The following is a 27251-nucleotide window of genomic DNA, read 5'->3' on the forward strand; positions in this document are numbered from 1 at the left end:
TTCCTTTTACCAGGCTTTTAAAACAGATACTTTTTCTACCCTGAGTTTGTCACCATTTAAAATGTTGTGCTAGTTAGCAGTAATTATGTAAATGCAAGCCGCCATTTCTATTTTTAAAAGGAACCCCCATTTAGCATTCTTATATCCTGAAATGTTTAAAATAGCTAGTCCAGTGATGTTTTCACTTTATTCAAACTGTTTGTGTGGATTTAAATACAGGTTCAGCAGAAACCAAAGCAAGTCAAACATTTACTTTCTATTAAACATCTAAATCAGAAGATTAAAAAACTATTTTACATTTAACAGAAAGAAGCCGTCAAATCAGCACAGCGGCAGCTTCACCGTATTTACTGCCAAGAAGGGCTGACGCTTGAGAGGTAATCAATTTAGGAAGGGAGGGATGGATTTCTTTAAATTCTTCAAAAAGGGAAAAATACATTTGAGCAAATCTTTTAATTATAGTATCTTCCAAACAACCTACAAAGCCTTTATTCTTTCCAAACCTAATGCTTTTTGAAGGCACCTTTTGCCCCTTAATTCCACATGAAATATTCATATAGCATAATTAAATTTTATTCCATGCTATTTTTACTGGGTTCACAGAAATAGAGGGTGGCATCATCCTTAAAACAAACTTCCCAGCGACTTCGCTTTCACAGTGAATGGCTGGTTCTTAAAATTGAACTTAAAATGCAAAACCTACTCCAAATGCCTATTTCAGTTCCGGGTAGATGGGTGGGTACTGAAAAAATAAGTTCATTCATGTGTCACACCAACCTTCAAATAAACAATTGCCCCAGTTCTCCGTTCACTTAATTGTGCTTGCCACAAGGCACCTGAAAGCATCAATCTTCATTTTCAGCATTTAAATCCCACAGCCTGTTTTAATCTTTCAGTGTGAATCTATCTGGTGGGTAAAGAAAAGAGAGAGGAGAAAGGAAAGGAAAGAAGTGCCCATCTACGGCTGAAAGACACTAATCATTGGAGTAAATATTTGGATGCCTGGGTCACCTGTGTGAGGAGTGGGCTTGAGATTTTTGGTCATTTATGTAAATTATACAACCAAAATCTTAATCTCTTTTCCAGTCAGGGTCAGTAAGATACAAATTAACACAAACCCCCTTCCCTTGCAGCCTGACAAACGGAATACAGAACGGTACAAAAGCAAGGATTATGGGTCTCTTAAGTGATCCAGAGCTAAACCCACCAGCCAACAGAGCCAAGAACCACACCTAGTCTCTCTCTTCCAAGATCATGCAGAACCCCTGATGGAACATAAGCCTATGAAAATGCACAACCCCCTCAGTGCGCATGTGAAGCTAAAATCTCCATTTAGAATTCTGCAAACCTAATCAACAGGGATGATCTCAGATCAGTGGTTACCCACCCTCTTATTCCAACCAGACTGTCTCATCTGTTTCCTAACTTCCTAAAAGCATCACAACTGAAGAGGGCAACCAAACAACAACAAATATTTTTCTCAAGTGACATCTGAAACTGCTGCAAGGGAGCAGCTCGCCCACCCACGCCAAAGAGGCTCCTAGGAAAGCCAGCAGGAACTGGCTTTGGGTGCTGCTCCAGAACTCATAGGTGCCAGGCTAGAACAGACAAACAGCATTTTTTTTCTTCTTTTCTTTTTTTCCTCGAGACGGAGTCTTGCTGTGTCGCCCAGGCTGGAGTGCAATGACGCGATCTCGGCTGACTGCAACCTCCACCTCCTGCCTCAGCTTCCTGAGTAGCTGGGATTACAGGCACGCCACCATGCCCGGCTAATTTTTTGTATTTTTAGTAGAGACGAGGGCTTCACCATGTTGGCCAGGCTGGTCTCGAACTCCTGACCTCGTGATCCGCCCACCTCGGCCTCCCAAAAGTGCTGGGATTATAGGCGTGAGCCACCGCGCCCGGCCACAGCTTTTTTTTTTTTTTTTAACAGTTCTTTAATGAGGCTGTTTCCTTATTTCTGAAGATAAAAAACTTCAAAACATGAAAACCTATCTACTCATACATTTTACTTTGTAATACAGATTCACCTCTATTGTTGATTTAAAACAAAACACCCACCAAAGTGGTCACTGAGATCTCATAGTCTAGAACTAGCTGCCACTACAGCCACCAGCACATGAGCTCCTCTGAACCCACATTTTTCAGAAAAGTTACCTGAGATGCTGTTAGAAACGGAGACCTAGCTGAAAATGAAACCAACCAACCGAGGCACAAGAGGAAAAAATTTGATTTTTATACCACAGAAACAGGTATAGAATTTATATAAAAGCATCTACCCCCCACCACATTTGCAAAAAAAAAAAAAAAAAAAAAGAAAAGAAAAAAGTTGCTTGGAAGACTCATTTCTGTTTTCGGATTGGATCCCAAGGTTTCAATAAGACATTCTGCTAGTTTCTCAAGAACCTGGCCCATTTATCACTTTTTCAAACTACATCATCTTCTCATTCAAATATCTCAGTGACTGTTGTAAAAAATATGTCACACGTCTCTACTGTCAAGGTTTATCTCTAGCACAATATGTAACCCACAGATCGCAAACAAGATGTAGCCTCTCAGAGGGGCCGCAGTTATCCCAGAGCCTACTGATGGTGCTGGTAGTGTCAACGTCAGGAAGAGGATGAGATGAACTCACAACCCGCCCAATCTGGGATTTCTGAAGGCACAGTACGGCGAGGTTTGGTTAATTCAAGCCCAACAATGCTGATCTCACAAAATTTAGTAAAGATCTGGGCTGAAACAAAATGTGAAAATTGTCTACTAGACTTTAAAGAATGATTATGTATATGAATGCATAAATAAGGTTGCTGAAGTAGAGGTTAGCCATTTTAAGAGGGGAACCACAGCAGTTTCAAAGCCTCCTGATGGCAGAAGTGTGTGGGCTGGTGCTCAGGATGTGTCTGTACAATGACTCACGTGGACCTGGGCTCTAACTCTGGCTGTGCAGTCTCACCAGGCCACTCCTTGGCCTCCCTTACAACATTCAGGTTCATGAAAAGGGAGGGCCCGAAGCTCTCCTTGCTGGTCTTTCAGGGTTGCTAAGAAACCAAATGAGATGTTGTCTGTGGCATCACTTTCTTAAACTGCAGAAGTACATAAAATCTGAGCTGCTATTATTTTTTTCATATACTAATGCTAATCATAGATTATTTATGTATTAAAATTGGCTGGCGGACTTTCTATTGGGAAGTCCAATAAGCTTCTTTCCTTATTTCTGAAGATAAAACACTTTTTGTTTTGTTTTTTGAAGATGCAGGTGCTACTACCTTGACTTAAATTGTAATTGCTTGAGAAGTAGCTATGAGATGGCAAAAATGCCTAGTTGAAATACTGATGAAAACTGACTACCCCATGTTTCCTTAGGCTGCACAACTCATTAGCTGTAAAAGAAAGGAAAATATTTAGGTGTTAAGATCCCGGAAGATCACAGAAGGCTATTCTAATGTCAAATGACCACAGACACAGGGCAAGGTAAAACCAGAAGGATGGTTTGGAAGCAAATGCCAACACATCTACAATGGAATTCAGGGACTCAGCGCAAACATTTCTGTCTTAGCAAAGTGGTAAATAGGCATTTAAGCCAAATTTGATCCAAGTTCACAGAGATTACATATATGAAAATTCATCAGGGAAACTCAACAGTATAAAAGTGGGGATTGCACAAGAAACCAGGTAAGGGATCTATGGGCACTCCAAACTATCTTAGCAACTTCGTTATAAATATGGGATTATTGTCAAATGAAGTTCCTTTTTAATGACCTTCTAATCAAGGTGGGGAGGCTTGCCTTTGAGGAAGGAAAGAGAAATGTCTTTAGCAGCAGTCTGCATAGGTCAATGTGTCAGGACTCTCAGACACATCATCTCACATCATCCTCACAACTCTCTTGACACAGGTTCAAAAGACAGCTTAGAATCTGTGACTATTTCACAGCTAAAGAAACTCATGAAAGAGTGACTTTCTTGAGGTCCCACAACTTTTCAGAGTGATGGCAGGATTCAGTTTTTGGTCTGCCTAAAGAGTACAGAATCTGGCCAAGCAGGCTGGGCAGGGTGGCTCATCACCTATAATCCTAGCATTTGGAGAGGAAAGCAGGAAAACTGCTTGAGGCCAGGAGTTCCAAGACCAGCCTGGGCAAAATAGCAAGACCTCGACTCCACAGAAAAATTAAGAAATCAGCTGGGCATGGTGGCCCCCACCTGTGGTCCTAGCTACTCAGGAGGCTAAGGCAGGAGGATCACTTGAGCTCAGGAGGTCAAGGCTGCAATAAGCTGTGATCATACCACTGCACTCCCTCCAGCCTGGGCAACAGAGTGAGACTTCACCTCAACAAAAAAAAAAGAAAACTGTCCAAGAGCCTAAGTGGGCAAGATGGGCTGCCCTCCAGGGAAGACCAAAATGAGAAACAAAGGCCTATCAAAGACAAACCCACTGAAGGCCCACCCCAAGCTGTGCCAGTCAGCCACTCAGAGGCCATCGGGGAGCCTTCCTTCCTTAACCCAGGAAGTGACATGGTCTGCTCTTCAAAAGGAGCTAAGAGATGCATCCAAAAATGGATGTCCTGGTTCCTCATGGGAAATCTCAACATTAGTAATCCCTTCTTATATCAAGTCCACCTGGAAATTCCCTCACAACCTAAGCTGCTGAAGACTTGCTATAAAGCTGGTACTGAGTCAATGCCAGGGCCATGGCTTAATGGAGTAGGAAACTGACAAGCACTGAACACATGAAAAAATATGAAATTACAGGGCCAGTCATAAACTGGCTTCTCTTCAGCAGAGCCTCCGGAAGGCTCCTGGGTCAGAGTCCCTCTCTGCCTGACGTCCTCTGTGTGCCACCAGAGGGCACTAACTCATGGAACTGCTCTTTAAAATCAGGTCACACACAAACTGCAGGAATGTTGAATGAAAACTAGCCTTCAAATCAATGAAGTGCTAACTATGTAATTTTGACAGTGGCTTTAAGCATTTGCTGGTCAAAATTTTCAATTTAATTCTACAAAACTTAAAGGTACACACATGCAGCAGCAGAAAATACTAAAAACAGTAAGCTGATCAAACCTTCAGATTTATGAGAATAACATATAAAATAAATAAAATAAAACTAAGAGTGATGCACGTGCTCCTGCATCTCTGGTCACAGGGGCTGTCGTATGGATAACCCATCCCAGCATCTTCTACACACACACAATATAAGAGCGCCAAGAAAAACATGCTGATTTCTCCTTTGCTTTAAAAAGCCACTCTTCATTGAATTACAAGTGGACATTAACCATAATAAAACTACAGTACCATTTATTAAGCATGATTAAAACATGATTTAATCTTCTGTGCTAGAATCCTCGTAAGACAAGCAGCAGACACTGACGAGTGTGCACTGCGGCCTAGCTTGCTGTTCTAAGCACATCCCACTTACTTTACTCCCCACATCCCTCTGAGCGGCGATACAATTCCATTTTAGTAAAAAGTTAGTTCGACCTTGCATTTCTTGAATGCAATCAAGAATTTTTCTTTACATCTGTATCCTCTGCTTATGATTTATTTGCCATGAAACTATAAATACAGATTTGTGAGTTCTGCCTCATTAACTGCTTTCTACATTTATTTCTTCACCCCAGAATTCATACTTGTTATACTTTCATAAGAGTGTAAGATTATATAATCAAAATAATTCAGCAATCAGTTGAATAAAAAATGCATCATGACCAAAGGTTTTTTCGTTTTATTTTGCTTTGTGGTATGTAAAAAATTTAGCCTTTGCTTTTATTTAAAAGGAACTGAAACAGCTTTAATGGTTTGATCAGAAATACTGGTTACTTCTCTATGCAAAATAAAACTCAAGTTTAATTGGACATTGGTTTTCCTGATTTTAGTTGATTTCCCTCAGTGTGTAATAAATAACTGAAGTTTACACTGAAATGAACAAAATCTGACAAATAAGCTATACCTAAAAAGAAGTTTCAGTTCTTTAAACAATTTGTTACAAGTTAGTGCTACAAATAAACTCACCTTGAGGTAACAGCCTACATCACAGGATACTGTCTCCTTGGTTTTGTTTCTGTTCTTTGCTTAAAAAAAAAAAAGAAAGAAAAAAAGAAAAACTTCCTCAAAGGTTTTTAAGAACAATATTGGTATTCTGGCCTATGCCAACACACAACGAATAAAGACGGGGTAACCATGGCATCTGTGGAGGTATCTGGAACAAAAGTACTTCTGTTAGTATTATCTAAGTAATTGCCTCCAAGTTTCCTCTATATCTTTGTTAATGCCTACTTGATCTAGAAAATATTTTGATTTATCTTCTTTACTCGATACCAAAATTTACCTTAAATAATTGAGAACCACTAAGTATTTGCCTGTTTCCTGCCTCCCTTTTATTTCTCCATGTTTCTTTCTAGACTCTCATTAGATGTCGATATTACAGTATTCCAGAGACATGACTCATGTTTCTATGCATCTCTGTCTTCTACTTCTTCAGGAGGCACCGATACCGTCACATATAGTAAGTCTGTAATTCATAATTCCAAAGTCCTGATATGCTCCAGCTTCTCACAGCACTCTGAACTAGGCTTCCAGTTACTTCAATCACAACAAAAGCTTTATGCTTCTTTCCAAACTTTCACTGCTTTATCATTGGAAAAGGTATTTATAAATGGCAAGTTAAAGGAAAAACATTCAGAAAGGATGCGACGCAAGTGACCCACACATTCGTTCAACAGCGTTTATTTAGACTCTGCACTGTGTCAGCACTGTCCTATGCACTGGAGATACACGGGGACAAGACAAAGGCCCTGCTCTCATGGAGCTTCCATTCTGATGAGACAGGTGGTAACTGACTGGAAAACATACCACCGCTGGGGCAGGTGCTAGGAAGAAAAAGGCAGCTTGCTGAGGGGACAGAGTGGCATCATGGATGGTCACGGAGGCCTCTGGACCAGGAGGCGTGTGCATAGAGCCCTGCTCTCCAGAGCTCAGTCAGGCTGCGGAGCTCCTTCGTAATAACTCCGGATGAGGCAAGAGTAGGTCACTTTATTCTATTTCATTTTTAGTAACATTCGGTTCAAATTAATTTGGGGTTTTGAGAACAGTTAATTCACTAATAGAACTGTCTTAAAGCCAGACATGGGGCTGGCAGGATGGGAAAGCTCTCCCTACGAATTCTGCCAGCTTTCATTCCAATGTGTCAGCCCTCACGGCTCCAGCTCTGTGGATCCCTCTTCTTTGCTGCGCCCATGAACAAGTGTGTGGTGAGAGCCTGAAATAAATAGGTGTAAAATGGGTCAAAACCGTCGCTTCTATTTCTGTTTTTAACTGAAGAAAATTTGCCCCATTTCCAGAGGCAGAGAGAGAAGGAGACATCTGGGTAAAGGCAAACTAAAGTATATATTAAACACACACATACGTATACAGATGAACAGGTATGTATCTACCCCCACCCACATACTATACACATGTACATACAACCATATATGTCTGACTTCTTCGCCTATGATAATCCAAAACTGGGTCTCATACAATGGTCTTTTTGCAATCATTACAGCATGACTTTTATTGGGTTGTAGGTTTTATCTTTAAGAGGCCACAAAACTTTTTTAAAAGATCAAATAAAAAATTAAAGGTTCAAAGAAGATCAAGGCTCAGATTCAATTAACACTAATTTTGGAAGAATTTTTTTACTTACTATGCATATTCAGCAAACTACTTAAGTTTTGGGTTTTCCTCTAACATAGCAACCCAGGGGAGTCATTATGTACAATCAACTCCCTAATTCAGATTAACATATCTAAGTACATATTGATACAACAGAACACAATGCTTCCAGAGGCTCCCTGCTAGAGACTCTCTGCTTAAGCACAGGACTAAGAAGGTGGACTTCTTAAATTCCATTTCCAGCACTTCCCATTGTTACTTCCTGGGCCAGTTTCATAGATTAGAAGAATATAATACCTCAAAGGGATACTCCGGTTTCCATGAACAAAACGACTAGCATCTCCTAATTAATGTAACATCCTAACAAGTGAAAGATGACTTCTAAAATGACCAAAATGACCTAAAATGCACAGTGAAGCTGAAGGCAAGCCCCAGATCTGTTCTTTCATTTCTCTCCCTCACTATTTTGGGGGAAGGGTCAAAAAGGGAGTGGCTGTAGATAAAACACTCCACACTGTGCTCATGAGTTTTCATGGGATGAGCTGGAAGCATGTGGTGGGGTGTGGAGGGTTCTGTCTCATTTGCTTCCCAAATTTGGGACTGATTTCCAAACAAACCTCAAATCAACTGAATATCAGCACAGCTGTTTAATTCCAGTGGACAAAATGTGAGTAAAACATCGCCTTCAGGCCTGTGCCCAATGCGCAGAGGCCAGTGACTTTCACAAGTCACAAGTACCTAGAACAGGTACTGAAAAGAGCATGCTGCGAAAAGAGCTGTGGGCTTCTTACAAGGAAAGCACGAGTGACATTTATGGCCTATTTCCCTAGTAGTTATTCAACTAAATAATTAGTTACTTAAGGTATCAGCACAACAAATTGAAGATTTCAAGGCAATCAAATGTCAATTACATTTTTTTTTACATAAAATACGAGTTCCTCTGGAATCAGACAGCAGCTTCTGACTTGTTTTCCATTGCTCTTTGCACATTTGCTTTCTGCTACCAAAATTTTAAGACCTGTATAAACAAAAACAGTATTTATTCTTCTCTTCCTCCAAAACACTTACTAAGTTTACATTTTGGGCTTGAAGGTATGTTACCCCACTGTCACTTCCCCCATCCATCCACCCATAACCACGTGCAGATGGTGGGCTCAAGGAAAACAAAAATAAGGGAGGCCCAGCACCCTTGCCCAAGGAGCTCCCACTTGAGTGGAGTAAAGACACCAACAGAGATAAATCACAATATGCTATGGCAAGGGCCCGCACAGGACATGGGAAGCAGTGCCCAGGGTAAGAGTGAACCAAAGGACAGGCTGTACTGAACACAGTTCCCAAGAAAAGGTGCATGGGAGGAGTGGCATGCGGGCTGCCCTCCAGTGGAAGGACTCGTGCAGAGAAGGGAACAGCAAGTAGGAACGGACAGAAAGAGTGTCCACACATCAGGGGAGGGGAGGGAGCAGGTGAGATGCAGCTGGGTGGGGCATGTTGCACTTGATCAGGAAGGGGTGGGTTTGGTATTTCTCTGCTTTCACCTGCATCTACATTCAGAGGTAGGAGTTTCAAGTTAATGAATACTTTATTAGTAGAGACAAGGCCAAATGACCAGAAAAAGAACCCACCAGAGCAATGGCATGCATGTGGACTCTGTAGCCTGAAGACGAGGGATGGGGGCAAAGGCTTGCCTACTGCAGACCAAATACCTGCCCTGGTTAAGGCTACGCTGGCTATGCTGGTTAAAGTTTAAGTTTCCGCAGCAAATTTCTGAATGAATGAATGAATGAGTTACAAGTTTAAATGTTATACTTTGGATGGTTTGAGCATTCTAATGACTCAGGTATAAATACAAAATAATTTTTTAAATGTCAGAACTCTCATTTTCTTAATCCCCTACACACACACACTGACCTTCACTTTCAAAGAAACTAGAATTGTGTGTGTGCCAAATTAATTATACTAACAATGCCTTTAAAAAGCTAATATTTTTAAAAAAGCAAATACTTCCATAACATGTGTTGTAATTTACAAGTGGTATCATAAAATAGCTCTTCTTTTGCTGGGATTTATTCCAGTCCATTCATCATAAAGATTTCTGTGTGAGGGGTGACTCTGTAAGCAAAACACCATTTAGCGGGAAGAAAAACCTCAAAACAAATTACAAGAAAGCCATTAATGTTCTTTTAATTTCTTGCTTAATTTCCACTTCTTGGTATCCATACACTTCCTCATCAGATGGAAACATTTTAATTAGAATAAAGAGAGTTTAAGAAAATGTATGTAATGAGTAAGCTTTCATTATTACTAAATGGCATTAACTGAGCTTTCTGTCATGTGAATACAATGGTGCGGGAAGGAGAATACTTTGTGAAAAAGATAGGAAAGCAACACAGTTAATGATAAACCAGAGTCTCTACATGCTCCTAGGAGATTTCCAAAGGTGGGATACTGACATGCTCTAGACTGCTTAGGCTGGGCATTCCCAGGATTTTAGCACTACAAAATGAACAAGTAATTATTCCTTCAACATATAAGGCATCCAAGAACACAGGGTTCACAAATACTTCCTCAAAATGGGCTCGCTTCCTAACAGTGGGGTTTATAGGATTTTTGAGGGTAATTTTTGAGAAGAATTCTTTGGTTAATTATGATACTGCAGGCAACAAACTAAAGGGAAACTGAAGTAAGCTTAAACCTGATAAAGGTACAGAATTGGGGCATCCATTAACCTCCTCCTTGGACGCTTTCATGAGAGGCTCACATGATTAAGATGAAAAGTAACATGTATGATGCTGAGACGCTCCTGTTTACTCTTTCAAAATATTTTACTTTTTCCTGGCCTACAAGGCTAAAAAATACCTGATATTATCAATTTTTATTCATCTTTAAAAACACACTGTATGGATCAAAGCCAAACAAAATTTGTGTGTGTGTGTGTGTGTGTGTGTGTGTGTGTGTGTGTGTGTGTGTGTCTAGAGAATAAGCTAAATTCTCTGCATGGTAAAAGGCTGCTAGGTTCAGCCATTGAAGCACATGACCTCTACCAACCGCCATGGTGTCCCCTCCTTCCTCTTCAGCCTTGCTCCCCTCAGAAGGAGTCAGAAGTGGTTTTAGATCTACACGGCCAATCCTTCATGAACCATGGCCTCCTTGTTCCTTTAAACACTTCCCCTGTGATAATCCTGGACTACACTCCATGGCCATCCCATGAGCTGTCCAGTAAGGCAGCCACTGAGCACCTGAAATGTGTCTACTCCAAATCAGAAGGTAATGGAAATATAAGATATATACCAATTTCAAAGACTTCATACCAAAATAAGTAACATCTCAATTTTTATACTTACTACATGGTCATGTAATGTAGACTTACTGGGTAAAATAAAATATATTACAATATATTATTAAAATTAGTTTCCTTTATTTTTACTTATTAAAAATATGGTTACTAGAACATTAAAAATTACACGTCTCACTGACACTGCTACTGTACAGCAGAGCCCCTGACCTTGATGTAACCAAAACTGACCCCTCCATGATACCAATTTCAAGCCCTCTATCTACTCTTCGACTATCCCAACTCCAACAACTCCTTGAATCCACTGACCCCATGACCTCTTACTGACCCTCAGCTCCTTCATGCCTCCTGGCTCCTTGCCTGGCTTAGACCACATGGTCTATCCTCAATCCTCACATCGACTCTTCTGCGCAATGCTCAACTCCCTTATGCCTCCTCCCTCCACTGTACTCACCTGGCAAAATCCTAATCCCAGGTTAAATCCAACTCCCTGCCCTCTCCTGACCTACACTTAGGCTGCCGAAAGCAGAATTCCTTCAGAGCACCAGCTCAGCTCCCTATCCAGTCGTTTTTGCTTGAACCAGCTGGAACTGGGCTTTTATTCTCACCATTTCACTCATACAGCTCTTATCAAAGTCACCAACGATCGCCCCGCTACCAAGCCCACAGTGAAACCCGTCTGTTTCTTGCTCCAGCTTTAGCAGCATCTGACACAGATATCACTCTGCTTTGAAACATGAGCTTCCTTGTCCGGGCGCGGTGGCTCACACCTGTAATCCCAGCACTTTGGGAGGCCAAGGCATGTGGATCACTTGAAGTCAGGGGATAGAGACCAGCCTGGCCAACCCAGCAAAACCCCATCTCTACTAAAAATAAAAATATTGGCCAGGCATGGTGGCACACACCTGTAATCCCAGCTTGGGAGGCTGAGGCAAGAGAATCACTTGAACCCGGGAAGTGGAAGTGGCAGTGAGCTGAGACCAGAGGGACATTCTGTCTCAAAAAAGCAAAGCAAAGCAAAGAGAAACATGCACTTCCAGGACACCCCCGTCTCCTGTCTTCCTTCTCTGATTGCTTCTCATTCTCCTTTGCTTCCCTTCTACCCGCTTCCCCTTAACATTGGGTGTCCCAGGGCTCCACATCTGGACTTCTCTATTGTACACACTCCCTAAAAAATTTCATCCAGTCCTACGGCTTTTAGAACCCCCTATATGCTGAAAACACTCAAAATCTAGCTCCAGCCTCAGCCTCTCCTTGAAGTTACAAACTCAAACATATGACTGCCTATTGAACATCTCCACCTGACCTTACAGTCAACAGGTGCAAAACACAACCTACATTCTCTTCACCCCTCCTCCCCAACCTGCTGTTCTCAGTCTTCCTGATCTCAGTAAAGAAGAATAGCATTCTTCCAGTTACTCAGTGCAAAAACACGGTCATCATCCCTGACTCTTCCTATATTAATACAGTCTACCAGCTCTTCCTTTCAAACATACCCCATATATGACCATTTCTTCCTGCTCTGTCCAAGCCACCATCAGTTCTTGCAACAGTCTCCTCACTGGTCTCCCTACTTCTATCCCAAACCAGGGATCAACAACTCTTTTCTGTAAAGCGCCAAACAGTATAGATCTTTCAGCCTCTATGGGCCATATGCTCCCTGTTACAACTACTTAGCTTGGCTGTTGCAGCTCAAAAGCGGCCTCAGATAATACACACAAGAGTGTGGCTCTGTTTCAATAGAACTGGAACTGGACACTGAAATTTGAATTTCATATAATTTTCATGTGAAATAAAATACTGATTTTTTTTCAACCACTTAAAAATATACAAAGCATTCTTAGCTTGCTAGCTATATAGAAACAGGCAGTGGGCCAGAACCTGCCATGGGCTGTGGTCTGCTGGCCCTGCCCTGGAAGATTCTCTGCACTACATTCAGAGTGATTATTTTATTTTATTTTATTTTATTTTTTTTGAGACAGAGTCTCACACTGTCTCCCAGGCTGGAGTGCAGTGGTGCGATCTCCACTCACTGCAACCTCTGCCTCCCAGATTCAAGCAATTCTCCTGCCTCAGCCTCCCGTGTAGCTGAGATTACAGGCAACCGCCACCATGCCCAGCTAATTTTTTGTATTTTTAGTAGTGACGGGGTTTCATTATGTTGGCCAGGCTGGTCTTGAACTCCTGACCTCAAGATCCGCCCACACTGGCCTCCCGAAGTGCTGGGGTTACAGACGTGAGCCATCATGCCCAGCCCAGAATGATCCTTTCTGTCATGTCTTTTTCCTGCTCAAAAATCCTCAGGTGGCTTTCCTTCTCTTTCGGCAAAACCAAAAGACCGTGCCAAGCCCTGCGGGGCCGCACAGGACGCTACTTCCTGGCTCCTCCCCTCCCCTGCCCCTTCCCACGCTCTGCACAGCAACACAGGCCTCCTTGTCGTTCTCCTGGCTTCTCTCTCGCCATTGCCAAATCTATCTCTGTCTATCTCAGGGCCTTTGCTTTTGCAGTTCCCTCTGCTTGGAATACTCACTCTAGACACCTACGTGGTCACGGTGTTGCTTCCTTCAAGTGGTCACAGTGTTGCTTCCTTCAGTTCACCTCATGTGAGATACCCGCTCAGTCACACTAGAATAGCACGCACAAACAGACATGCAAGAACCCTCTCACTGTGTACCTTGCTGCACTGTTCACCACACTATCACTGACATTTCTTTCCTTCTTTAGAAATAAACAGATTGGGCAGTTTTTTAAAACAGAAACAAAATACCACAGTGATTAAGGGCATGAAATCTGGAGTCCAATGACCTGGACAGGAATGCAACAGCACCACTTACTAGCTATGTGATGCTGAGCAAGTTAATTCAACTTCTCTGTATCTCGGTTTCCTTGTCTATGAAATGGGGATAATGACAGCACCTACTTCCTCAGTATTCTGAAGAGTGAGTTAATAAATGTAATTGGCACATATAAGCACGCAATTACTGTTATTTATTTTTGTTTATTGTTTATTATTATTCCTCTCCCCCAACCAGAAAATAAGCTCTTCCAGGGGAATAACACGGTTTTGTTTATTGCTTCATTCTAGATACACCTAGGACAGTGCCTAGTACTCGGTATTCAATAAGTATTTATTGAACAAACAAATAAATATTTGAATTTAAGTCACTCTGGGGTGGGCAGAACACTCCACTCCCCTCCCATGATCATACAGATATCAGACAGAGCAAAAGCTTCCTTAAAATCTGTTAAAGGCCGGACGTAATGGCTCAGGCCTGTAATCCCAGCACGCTGGGAGGCCAAGGCGGGCGGATCACTTGAGCTCCAGAGTTTGAGACCAGCCTGGGCAATACAGTGAAACCCTGTCTCTACAAAAACACAAAAAGTTAGCTGGGCGTGGAGGCATGCCCCTGTGGTCCCAGTTACTCAGGAGGCTGAGGTGGGAGGACTGCTTGAGCCCTGGAGGTGGAGGTTGCCATGAGCTAAGACCATGTTACTGCACTCCAGCCTAGGCAACAGAGTGAAACCCTGTCTTTGAAGAAAAAAAAAAAAAAAAAAAAACACTTTTAGAGGCTAGGCATGGTGGCTCATGCCTGTAACCCCACACGTTGGGAGGTTGAGACAGGAGGATCACTTGAGGCCAACAGCTCGAGACCAACCTGGACACATAGCGAAACCCTGTCTATACAACAAAAACAAAAAAGTTAGCTGGGCGTGGTGGTATGCACCTCTGGTCCCAGCTACTCCAGAGGCAAGCCTAGGCATTTGAGGTCACAGTGATGATCATCGTGCTACTGAACTCCAGGCTGGACAACAGAATAAAACCCTGTCTCTATTAAATTAAAAATAAAAATAAATAAATAAATAAAATTTAAAAAAAAAACCCTACTAGAGAAAGAGAAATAAAAAGCCTACCATTCCAGGTGGGTTGCTGATGCTTCTCTATTTCCCACCCTGAAGCGAGGCATAATGCCGTTCTGAGTAACAAGTGGTTTCACTTTATAAGAAACCTCCCACAGGGCCAGGCATGGTGGCTTATACCTGCAATCCCATCACTTTGGGAGGCCAAGGCAGGAGGAACACTTGAGCCCAGGAGTTCGAGATCAGCCTGGGCAACAGAGACTCCGTCTCTACAAAGCCAAAAAAAAAAAAAATTAGGCGCAGCAGCAAAGGTAGTCCCAGCTACTCGGGAGGTTGAGGCAGGAGGCCTGCTTGAGCCTAGGAGTTCAAGGTTGCAGCAAGCCATGATTATGCCACTGCACTCCAGTGGGCGGGTTCTTCATCTGGGTGACAGAGCAAGAACCTTGCCTCAAAAAAAAAAAAAAGAAAAAAGGAAAAGAAGCCTTTATAATCTAAACCTGTGTTGTATACTCAAAGGTTACATGTTCAGGTCTTGAACCAAATTAGAGAAGAAACAGATTTCATAGTCAGGTTCAAATTCCACATGTAAAATGCCAACCTAATACCTAGTAGCACAAATCTGATCTTACAGTATTTTCTAAACACAACCACAAATGGCTGTTTACTCAAAGCAGCTAAGATTTAATTGACTTCTGAAACCAAAGGACATATCATCAAATACCTGAAGTCTTCCCCAAGCCAGAAAGTGATGGACACATTTCTGTCTACCAGCAAAACACAGGCTTCGCTCACAGCACATCACAGGGTCTTGTGGGTTTGGTATGTCTCCTTACACTTACACACACACATTTCTCCTAGGATGACTGAGTTTTATAGATGGTATTAAGATAAAATACTTCCAGGCTCTACATTTGATGACATATTCTTTAATGTGAAGATCCTTATATTTATCCCGGTATAACATGGACTCTTTTTCAAGCGGAAACTCTACTTCCTTTAAAAGAAGTGCAGGGATGGTAAGGTAATTCACTGTTCAGCAAAGTAGAAATTACTCTCCTAGCCTCTAAACTAAAACTCTTCGCTGTGATAAAAGAAATGAACATCTTCAGTACTGGTTCTACCAAGTAGAAAATGAATTAGTGAGATGTAGGTGGTAAAAACATACTTGTATCAACTAGTATGTAATCCTGTTGCACAGCTGCCTATCTGCACTGAATGCCTGAAAATGACATGTGTGACAAAGTGAAGGGTTTTGAGGAGGGGTAAGAAACTGGGGGTTATGGAATGGGTGAAGCCCAAGCGGTCATGGTGAACTGCCATGGACTTTACCATCTGCCCACGTCCCTTACTGATCCAGCTTCCTGCTGATGGCGACGGAACTAGAACAAATCGCTCGGGTTCCTTGGGGGAGCGGTTCCTGGAAAAGTGCTAAGATATGAGAGAAGTCATCTTCTGTCACTCTTTGTGGGTGTTTTTGTTTTTTGTTTTTGAATTCTGCACTCAATTGACCATTAAGGTCACTGTGACATGGCTGAGAGGATCTGCATGAGGCAGGCAGGTACAAGTCACTTCTCAATTCTGTACTGCTATACAGTGGCAGTGCCTGAAAAATCAGAATGATAGCCCTCTAATTTAACACTGTATTTAGCTGATGATCCTAAATAACACCTTGTCAGCTTTTGTGATCTAGCACAAAACCACACGTCTTGTGATCTACGAGCTGGGCTGTGGTAATGCCCTTGACTTGAGGCTTAAAAGCTTTGGTTGGGACATAACTTTGATGTATTGTCTTTCATTTCAAACTGCAATGATTATCCTTGAATCTGGCATCACATAGAGTGCTACCAAAATTAGATTATGGTTAGTTTATAAGATAACCTATTCCCTTTGGTGTACCACCATGAATGTTGCTACTCTCAGCTTTGCATGTTTGCAAGATCGAAAAGCCGCGGCTGTTTGGTTTACAGGATGCAGGGATAAGAACCATCTGCCTGGTCTGGTGTTTCTTTAATTAAATCTTTAATTACAGATATATCTCTGCACAGATACGTGCAGTCTATCAGCTCCTGTTCCTAATTACCTGTGCTAATGAGAAATGAAAAGACAGTTAATGTTTGCTGAGTATCTACTATGTGCAAGGACCTATGTATGGTCAGATGCTCCAAGGTGAACTAGAGCAGGTAAAGTAGATCCCAGGTCAAACCTTGGTAGTTTCCCCTACCAGTTCTTTTCCCACCATTACAAAAGAGTGACAAAAGTCATTCTGGTTTCTCCTTTGGAAATACGAAAGGCTTAGAGGTATAAACTACTCAAAAGGATCCACACAGAAGAGAGAAAAGGGGCTGGATATCCAAACCTGAATAATTGAAGTTCTGTGACCAGTGTATGTGATAGTCTGTCATATGGAGTATTTGCGACCCCACCTGAAGATGTGTGCGGAAAGTGGAAAATCTAGTCTAATCCTAGGATTCTGGGGAGCATCACACAGCATGATGGTAACCACGGCCACAGTTTCCCAGGGAAACAATCACCACAAATGAGAACAAATGGGAGATGTTTTCTGTTATTTCCTGATGGTGCAGCAATAGCGTTGCCAACTTTTCCTCCATTAACTCCCTTTCTACCTAGGGCAGATCTTCATTGAGGAATGACAAAAAATCCTTCCACACCTTCACCATGTGTTTCTTAGTGTCCTCAAAAGCCTCAAGCAGGGTTAAACACCATCAGGATGGACACCTAAAGCAGCCCACTTGGTGGTGCCAAGGCCAAAAGGACAGGGTCTAGGGCACAAGCAAAGCTTCCCGACTTTCACAGTGAGGAATTCTGCCGCTTGCCCTCAAAACTGCCCTAACCTTCTATCATTTGTTTCCATGGGAGGGGGAGCGCAGAAGGATGATTACTTTGACTGTTTCTCCAACATGTCTAGAGGCAGGCAGTTAATCGCAGCAGCTATACGGTCACATTGCCTCTGCTCTCCGCCATCCCAACTCTCACTCAGCTAAGGACACAGAGGAGAAGGAGGCAAGTCCTGGCCTGGAGGCGGGCACCGAAGAAGCACCTTTCTCTCTCAGGAATGGGTTCCTCACCACCAAAAATGAAGGGTCCAACCCAGATGATCTTAGACCTTCCAGCTCTAAAAACTATGCAGCAGATATGCTAAAAGCCTGATATAAGCGCTCCCTTGAATGGTCCAAATCCATCTTATTGCCCAACATTCTGTACTATTCAGTGACTGAAGCCTGCCATTTCTCGATCTATCTAAATCTACGAAGCTAAATTACCTAAGATCTTCAAGATAAACCACCTAAGTTAGGACAGACAATCACAAACAAAATCTGACAATTTTCAAGCTAATGACGGGCAGTACCTACTTCTTTGAAAGACAGATACTAAGACAAATTAAGAAATGTTCACTTGGCCAGGCACAGCAGCTCACCACTGTAATCCCAGCACTCTAGGAGGCTGAGGCGGGTGGATCACCTGAGGTCAGGAGTTCGAGACCAGCCTAGCCAACATAGTGAAATCCTGTCTGTACTAAAAATACAAAAATTAGTTGGACATGGTGGCACACGCCTGTAATCCCAGCTACTTTGGAGGCTGAGGCAGGAGAATCAGTAGAACCCAGAAGGCGGAGGTTTGCAGTGAGCTAAGATCACACCATTGCACTCCAGCCTGGGCGACAAGAGCAAAACTCTGTCTCAAAAAAAAAATAAATTAATTAAAAAATAAACATTCATTTGCACGTCAACTCTGTGGTAGGCACCTGAAGGATTTCAGGGACCTCACAGTCTGATGACAGATACATTGTAAACATATGCCAGATGGTGGAAGAAAGAGAAAACAAGGAAAGAGGGAACTATGAAGGAGAAGAAAAGAAGGGAACGATAAACCCATAAAAGAGAGGAAGAGAAAAAAAAATGAAAGAACAAGAAAGCAAGCAGGGCCCTCTACTTCATTTCACTCTAACTAAATTCAAACCTGGCTTCTGTGGGGATCAAGTGCTCACTCATGGAAGATGGTATTCTACAGGGTGGATGCCAGGAACTTTTCCTACAGAAACAGTACTAACAATTGTTGGCTGAACAACTGAACTGGCCCATAAAACTCATTTTACCTTACAATGGAGTCAACTACATAATTAACAGCATTGGCCCACACTCCAGAAGCACAGATCCATATGTGCACAATGTAAGGACCTATTTGTTTTCTTGTTTACAAAATAAACTTCCTGTATTTCTGAACCTATCCATCTCTCTAGAACAAGAGTCTTGGGACGGGGCAAGTGTTTCTTAAAAAGTGAATTATTTTAAAAGCTGTACAGAGGATTCTGGATGTGCAGCCAGGATTGAGGTCATTGGTAATAAGAGTCCCTAAAAGTGACACATGTATGACAGAGCCCTCCATGGGGGGCAGGAAGAGGGGCGGTTGTTGAAGCCAGCTAGGGGCCTTCAGAAGTTAGGGGCGCTGTTGCATTAAAAGGTCTGGGCCAGGCACGGTGGCTCACACCGATAATCCCAGCACATCGGGAGGCCAAAGTGGACAAATCACGAGGTCAGGAAAGTTCGAGACCAGCCTGGCCAACATGGTGAAACCTCGTTTCTACTAAAAATACAAAAAATTAGCTAGGTGTGGTCGCGGGCACCTGTAATCCCAGCTACTCAGGAGGCTGAGGCAGGAGAATCGCTTGAACCCAGGAGGCAGAGGTTGCAGTGAGCCGAGATCGCACCACTGCACTCAGCCTGGGTGACAGTGCGAGACTCCATCTCAAAAAACAAAAACAAAAACAAAAACAAAAAAAGGTCTGATGGCTGAAGGATGATAATGCGTACAGCTGAGGTCCCTGCAACTAAAAGGGCAAAACCGTTTCTGAGGAGTGGCTCAGCCAGGTTTGCAGCTCAATGCAAGGCAGCAGTGCTGTGATATGAATGGCACTTGGATTTAAGTGCCTGTCTGGCAGTTTACTGAGGGTGTGAGCCTGGGTGAATTTATTTAACCTATCTGGGCATCAGCATTCTCATGTGCCATTAAAATGGGGTGAACATACCACCCACCTTGTAGGTAAATGTGGATGATTAAAATGTAGGGAAAGCCCTGGGATGAATATGTAACAGGCATTCTTACACACTCAGGAAAGGCAGTGATGTCCCTTCCACCTCACTCAAGAGGACAACGAAGCCTCCCGCAGCTGGGTGAAAACCTTGAAACAGTTCAACACTTCTGACTCCTTCAAAGCTACCTAGACACCTTACCAAGCGTAAAAGGGAACGAGAAAGGCTAAGCAGGTAAAAGGTGGGTCTGTCCCTCAGGTTTCCTTCCTTGTCCCTCCATAGCCAAAAGCAGTTAAAAGAACCTATCAACAAAGGGTTATGGAGCTCTTTGTGATCTAAACTTTTCTTCCTAAGAGATTAAAAACCCAGATTTAACTTTATGCACCTGAACCTGCATCTGTTTTAGAGGAGCTTAATTACCATAAACTATTCAGTTCCTCTCTCTAAACATATAAGGGTCTCTAAGTCAGTGTTAGAAGACTACTGGGGAATGGTTTCGAATCTGATTTTCTGTAAGGTGTGAGTCCCCCTGCTGGGGTTTTCTGGGTGTGAGGATCAGCCATACTACATGGCAGGCACTGCTCTAAGCACTTTGTGGACATGTGCTCAGCTAAAACTCACCAGGATCCTTTAGTGGGTACTATTATCATCCCCAATGTAAAGAGGGGGAAACTCAGGCACAGAGAGGTTGGGTGATTTGCTGTGGTCAGACCACTTGCAAGAGGTCGAGGTGGGATTCGAACCAAGGCAGCCTGGCTCCAGAGCCCATGGTCCTGGCCTTTCACCACGGGGTTCACTACCACTGCCTCTCAGCACACCGGTTATGCCTGCCAACGGCACAGCCATAGGATGAGGTTCAGTTTCAACAGCACCTTTCTTCTGAGTTCCCAGTGTGTCTGTCATACAGTTTCATTTATCCTCCCAACAACCCTAAAAAGCAAGTGGGAGACACACAGTATCTACATTTCACAGAGGATAAAACAGAAGTAGCATCGATGAAATGTCTTACAACTCCTATATTTTAAGTCAAACAGCTAATTTCACTGTTTTTACACCAAAATGAAAGTCTTCTGAAGTCTTTCTGTTGGAGTATTTCAGTTTTGTGTGACTACCTCAACAGATACCAATAACTTATCCAGAGACTTTGCTAGTCCAAAGCAGGTTATCTGACTCTCAAATGAAGGTTTTTCTCAATGAATCACATTTACAAAAACATCCATTGGCTTACAGTCTACTAAATGTCCTAAATGCTAACCAAATAAACAATGCTCATTGGAAATAAGCCATAAATGCGTCCATGTACTAGCTCTCTTAGAAAAATGAGGTTATCTTAAAATGCATTAAGCAGAAAACTTTAAAGAAAATCTAACTGATCTAATCGTAAAATAAAATAAGAGAATTAAAAACTTTTCTCGTCTTAACCTATTAATTTCTCTTCAGCTGCTACTGGACTTACAAATAAAGTACTGTCTACCTCAAAGGCAGATGGGAGCCCCAGGGGAGCCGATTCCAACAGCAGGGAGCTGTGACTCTCCTGGGGACCATCAACCAGCTCATCCCTCAGGGGTCAGCCGGTTTGGGGCTGCTTGAGCAAGAGGAATGGAGGCAACAAGCAGTCATGGCCCCCCACATGGCTTCCATGTACCATCCACTGAGCCAGATGCCATTCCTTTAGTGCTAGAAGGACATGGCATCAAAGGAACAAATAAAGGACATACTTAAGGCAAAAAAGTCTTTGGGGATCTGGTAAACATGCCAGCACAACTGTGAAAAGCATTATTTAAAAAAAAAAAAAAAATCACCTTAAAATTCAAGGTTTAGCAAAAAAGTTGCTCCTGACTACTGGGACATTATAAATCACAGGGGCTTTATAATCATAGGATGGTTTACCTATTTGTATTTCTCAGCTCTGATATTTTGCAATTCTGTGAAAAGAAAACATACCCAACAGGCCAAAGGCAGCTTTTCAGGCATCCAAGTATACTAGGCAAGAACAAGCTCGTGAGCCTGAACAAAACTGTTCGTGAGAGTTCCAATCGCCAGTGAACAGCTAACCACGACTAATTTTAATTTGTGGTTCTAATGAATGACATAAACTTTTATAGATATCAACAAAGCTCAAAGAGGACTTAAATCCATTTCAGTACTCATTTAGCAGCTTCAGCTGTGTGCAATTAAAACATCAGCATTAAATGTTAGAGAATAAAATAATGAGACACTTAAAAAGTAATCTGTGCTTCAGTGGGCCATGCTGAGAGAATTCACATGATTTTTTTTAAGGATATGATTTCTAAGGAGTATCTTGCCAGTTCAAAGAACTGACTCAAGTTTGGTTTCTGTCTTTTGGTTTTGGTTTGTTTTGCTTTAGATTAAGAATTTTCTGAAAAGAGAAATACAATAAAAATGCATTGTTTGAAAAACAGTCATGAAATTGCATATGGCAGAAATCAATCTGGTATTGAGACTACCAGGGCTGGCTGACCAGGTTTTGGCAGAGACAAAAGTACATTTTTTGGTCATGTTAAATTGCTTGTTCTTAACTTATGCCTAAAATTAAAGAAATAAAATATTAAAAGAGTGGGGAAAGGTGAATTTGGGTAATGAGGCAACTTTGTATTTTTCTAGTCCTTAAATGAAATTAAAATTAAAAGTCTAAGCTTTTTCTCCCCACAATACTTCAGAATACAAAATATAATCTGTAGATGTATAATGTGGCAGCTAAGACTAATAAATTCAAGTTGCTACTATTTCTGAAAGAAAGATAAGTTACTCTGCAGAGGAAGGGGTATGTGGTGATGGTGATGGTGAGGGTGTATGTGTGAGAAGGTGAGGGGCAATGGTTTGGGTGGTTTGGGAGTAGAGAAGAGGTATGGGTGTCCTGGGTGTGTGTAAGTTATACGTAAATATCAATTCAGCTTCTGCAAAACATGAATAAAAAAGGAAATATACTGTATGGGGAAATGCACTCATTAAACTTAAATTTTAAAAGGATGAAAACACAGATTACACTTTATTTTAAAACTGAAATGAATTTTAATACAGAAAATGAAGACAGCATTTTGCAAATTTATCACTCAAAAGGGGTATCTCTATTTGAGGAAATCAGCGTGTTACACTTTGAAAGATGAAATGTTACAGCTTGTACACCAAAATTAAAAAATGAAATTAAATTAAAAAATGAAATGGTTACCAAGGTAATGCAGGTCAGGGGATCAAAGGTGAAGGGTCACACATTATTAAAAAGAAATCCAAAAGGACGGCTGCATCATGATCTCTGCAAAACAAAGGAGCTCCAGTAAGTAAAACTAGTATCTCTGAGAATTTAAAATCAAGCTCTTGAAAAGATTCCACTGTAACTGAACCCCATCATTCCTGATGTCGTGTAGAGCCATTTTTATTTACATACAAAACCACACTTTCATTACCTGTTACCAACAATTTTTTTTAATTTAACCATTCAATCATTAAAACCTAAAATATCGTCAACTGAAAGTGACCAAAAGTGCTGATATTTCAATTTGACCCCATAACCTGTTTTCTGGAAATGACAGTGTTTGATAAGTTGCCAACATATCAGAAATCTGATGTGGTCACAGCATGGTGAGTTTTTTCCTCTCCTCAAGGAATGAGTTCCAAAATTGAGTTTTTGCAAATTTTTCATTTGAAGTAGCTGCATAAAATTTCCATTATTGGAACATTTAGTATAACAATGTTCTAGAAGACAGCAATAAAGTGATACATGATAAAATAAACCGTGTAACTATATCTATTAAGATGTGGTCTCACATTCAACTTTCACTGCACAGGGGAAAAAAAGACATTTTAAGCAAAATAACTTGCTAGTTCTACTGGAATTACACAGAATTAATAGGGGCTTGACACGAGGAATATCTACAAGGGTTTTTTGTTTTGTTTTTCCTGTATCTGACAGGCTTCATTTCTTCAATAAGTGTTATTATTTACTCACTTTCCCCATTAACAAACTAAAGCAGTTTATGTTTTTTAAAAGGATAGACCTATGGTTTTGTTTTGAAACATGAAGCTACCACCCAAATCATGACAAACTTTGCAGTAATGGTAAGCACTATAATTAATGGTTATACTAAATAATTTCAGTATTCATTTCACTAGTATATAAAATGAACAGTATCATAACACAATCATCTTTAGTGTCTCCTGTCTAAAAATTAAGCTTTAGCAGGCTATATGCTCCCTGGTTTAGGGATCCAAATTCCTTAGTGCTTACTAGACAGCAGATTGTACAAAGCAGTGTAAATAATGGCCTGCCATACGGAAGAGTAAATGGCATGAGCATAACCAGGAAAAAGAACTTAGTTACCATTCTTTTTACAAGAGTCCCCACTTGCCATTTCTTCTTACATTCTCCTACTTCAGTTGTAGCCCACAATAAATTAACATTTGAGTTAACCTTGTTAAAATTAAATTCCAAAAACACTTAGATATTAAAATATAGACAACTTCCAAAAGGATTTTATTAAAAGAAACAGAATATTCTTTCTAGAGGCTTACGGCAATCAATAAATAAACAAACTCTATAAATGCCAGATGTCTGTTCCTGTGATTAGGTTTTGTTAAAGTAACTTGCAGAGCTCATGCACTCGGTCCGAGTGTTAGTGCCCTAAAGCCATGTTTCAAAAAACACAATTTTTTTTTTAAGTTGCATAGCTACTGAAAAGTAAACTTGCATTTCATTTCTCTGGAATGCTCATCTCACATAAAGTCTGTCACATATGTGTTTGTTGCTCGGAGGCATGCAAGCAATTTTGAACACTGTAGAAGGAATCAATACCCCATCAAAACAATGCATATGTTGTTTTAGTAGCATCATTATTTAGACCATTTCAGCATGTTTGTAACAAAAAACAAGAAGTGAGTAGTGTAATATTAGTCAAGTTCTGTTTCCCAAAAATATTTTGCATTAAAAAGGAGAAAAAGTAAACCGGTTCAAATCAATTATCTCTATGTACCTCCTTCATTACTAAAACATGTATGTATTAAATAACAATCTCTTCTTGACATCAAGATGATGCAGTACTCATAGATGCTTTTTTAAAGTCTTCTAAATCATCTTGAAAATTCACCAACTCACACACTAAAAAATGTTAGCCCAAATCTTCTATCAGCTTAATCTCTGCCAAAAGTTTCAGACACCAGACTACCTGAACATGACGTCCAGTCAGGAATCGCTCTGAGTGCCTGAATGTTACAACCAACCAAATTCCCATGTGGGAATGAAATCAATCGCCTCACCTAAATACTTAGTGGTTCTGACAAAATGGCTCCAAATGAAATGGTCCCAATAATAACATTTTAGGTGATTTCAAAAAAATCTGCAAAGGATTTTAGCTAATGTTTTCTACATGAGTTTGCTATTTAGGGAGGGGAAGGTAAAGGCTACTAGGAGTTTACTATGTCCCTCACAGTCAAGGAACCTGGAATATAATTTAATAAGCAAAAAGAAGGCTAGAAGCCATCCAAGGGGCAATGCAACCCTAGGGAGTAACTAATTCCACTTAAATTATGACAACAAAGAGCTGATTCTGAGTCCAGTCTGTTTGCTGAGGCAAGTATATAAGCCACACACATTTTCCCACAGAAATAATGCTGTAAAGAGGAATTAGACTTGACAACTGTCGATTTAACCTGAACTATTTGAGGTTATTGGGCCTGAGTAGCTTCTCTCCCCATCAAGGGCTGGCCTAAGTCTTAACTTTGGATACAAAGCCCTCTCTTCAGAACCTCCTGTCTTCTTGCCCCACTCCCAGGCGCCAGCAGCAGTGCTTCAGGATCCAAGATTATCCATCTTCCTCTCTCTTCCAGAAGCCTCCCTTTCTTCAATAAGGCACAGTCAGCTCATGACTATGAATGGACTGAATTAATACACACCAGTGCATGAACAGACTGAGCCTGAGGGGTTTTCATTCACCCCAAACAAATCCCCAACTGGCAGAACTACCAGGTATTTTTAAATCAAAGAGTACAGAAAGCTAGTCTAGCTCAAGGAAGACTTTTTACATTACAGCTTGTCTCTTTGTAACTAGTAAGTGAATTAGACAGGAAATACTCAAAGACCCTAACCAACCCCCAAAACCTTGCATAGGATACAAGCTATCCTTAATCTAAAACTGGAAATCTACTCTACACTGCCCTATCTGTGAGTTACATGGAGGCTGAAAGAAGAAACACACCAAGTTTCACTTTCACAAGTCCATCAAGTCATCAGTGTTACAGCAAAGAATATTCTTCTAGGGAAATTATCACCCATATTAAGCTCTAACTACCTGGACAACATTTTATAGGGATACCTTTTCCAACAAACTCAATTTGTATTCTATGTTAAAAATCTTCCCCCCACCCTCCCTGCCCCACACCAAGGAGTAGTACTTTAAGCACAGGGAATTGGTTCACTTCTCAACTAAACAGACAAAGAGCAAAGAATGTCATTTCTAGTAAGGTTAAATCATGACAGAAATGCCGCCATTTTCACCTCAGGCATATTACTTTCAAAACAAAATACATGGAAAAACTGTAAAGAAATGAAAAACAAAGAACCAAGAAAATGCAGAGTCATAGAAGCTAAAAGGAGACAGCTGAAGAAACCCATTAAAATAAAACCCTATACAGTCGTTTTTTAACCCTATACAGTCGTGTTTTGTTTTTTTTTTTTTAAACAAAACAAAACAAAACAAGAGTCTCGCTCTGTCACCCAGGCTAGAGTGCAGTAGCAAGATCTTGGCTCACTGCTGCCTCCGCCTCCCAGGTAAAACTTTACACATTCTACTAACTCTTTACAAGATCGCTGTTAACTCAACATTATATAATGCTTTCTACAGCAGAAACTAACCTCAGCAAGTATATTCAACAATTAAAAAGAACTACCCAGGCCAGGCACGCTTCTGTGGCTCACGCCTATAATCCCACCACTTTGGAAAGCAAAGGCAGGAGGATCACTTGAGCCCAGAAGTTTGAGACCAGCCTGGGCAATATAGGGAGAACCCATCTCCACAAAAAATTAACATTAGCTGGGTGTGGTGGTACATGCCTGCAGTCCCAGCTACTTAGGAGGCTGAGACAGAAGGAACACAAGCCCAGGAGGTGGAGGCAGCAGTGAGCTGAGACTGTGCCACTCGCTGCAGTCCAGCCTGGGTGACAGAGCAAGACCCAGTCTCTGGGGGAGGGAAAAAAAAGAAAAAAAAAGAGGTGATTACAATGAGAGCAAAGTTTATTATTTTTAATCTACAAATATAAATAAATCAATCACCAGCATGCCATTCAACAACAAAAAAATGCACTTGAGCTACGTATACACTACAGTTAGTGGGGATTACATTTTTATTACCATTTCATGTTAGAATTCATGTTAGTCTTTCTAGCATGATAAAAAT

The 27251-nt window shown here is 41.3% G+C and overlaps 1 protein-coding gene across 17 annotated transcripts in view; it reads right to left on the reverse strand.

Annotated features, from left to right (window-relative positions):
• The window catches only part of CAMTA1 (calmodulin binding transcription activator 1), a 986830-nt gene that overhangs the window by 877466 nt on the left and 82113 nt on the right, over nt 1-27251 (reverse strand). Inside the window, exons 4-5 of one of the 17 annotated variants that reach the window (XR_010132531.1) lie at nt 23036-23119; nt 7189-7252 (exon numbers count right to left, since the gene is read on the reverse strand). The exons of 13 other annotated variants lie outside the window; for them this stretch is intronic. Coding sequence is in view for 2 of the 4 variants with exons in the window: in XM_031010136.3 (XP_030865996.1) it covers nt 7181-7252 (72 nt within the window). In the remaining 2 variants the exon portion in view is untranslated. Of the gene's footprint in view, nt 1-6704; nt 7253-8558; nt 8666-22825; nt 23120-27251 lie in introns of those variants that run through there. 3 more of the 17 variants (XR_008678610.2, XM_031010136.3, XM_031010138.3) reach the window with 3 other exon arrangements.

Source organism: Gorilla gorilla, chromosome 1 (assembly GCF_029281585.2).
Source record: "Gorilla gorilla gorilla isolate KB3781 chromosome 1, NHGRI_mGorGor1-v2.1_pri, whole genome shotgun sequence".
Classification (NCBI taxonomy): domain Eukaryota; kingdom Metazoa; phylum Chordata; class Mammalia; order Primates; family Hominidae; genus Gorilla; species Gorilla gorilla.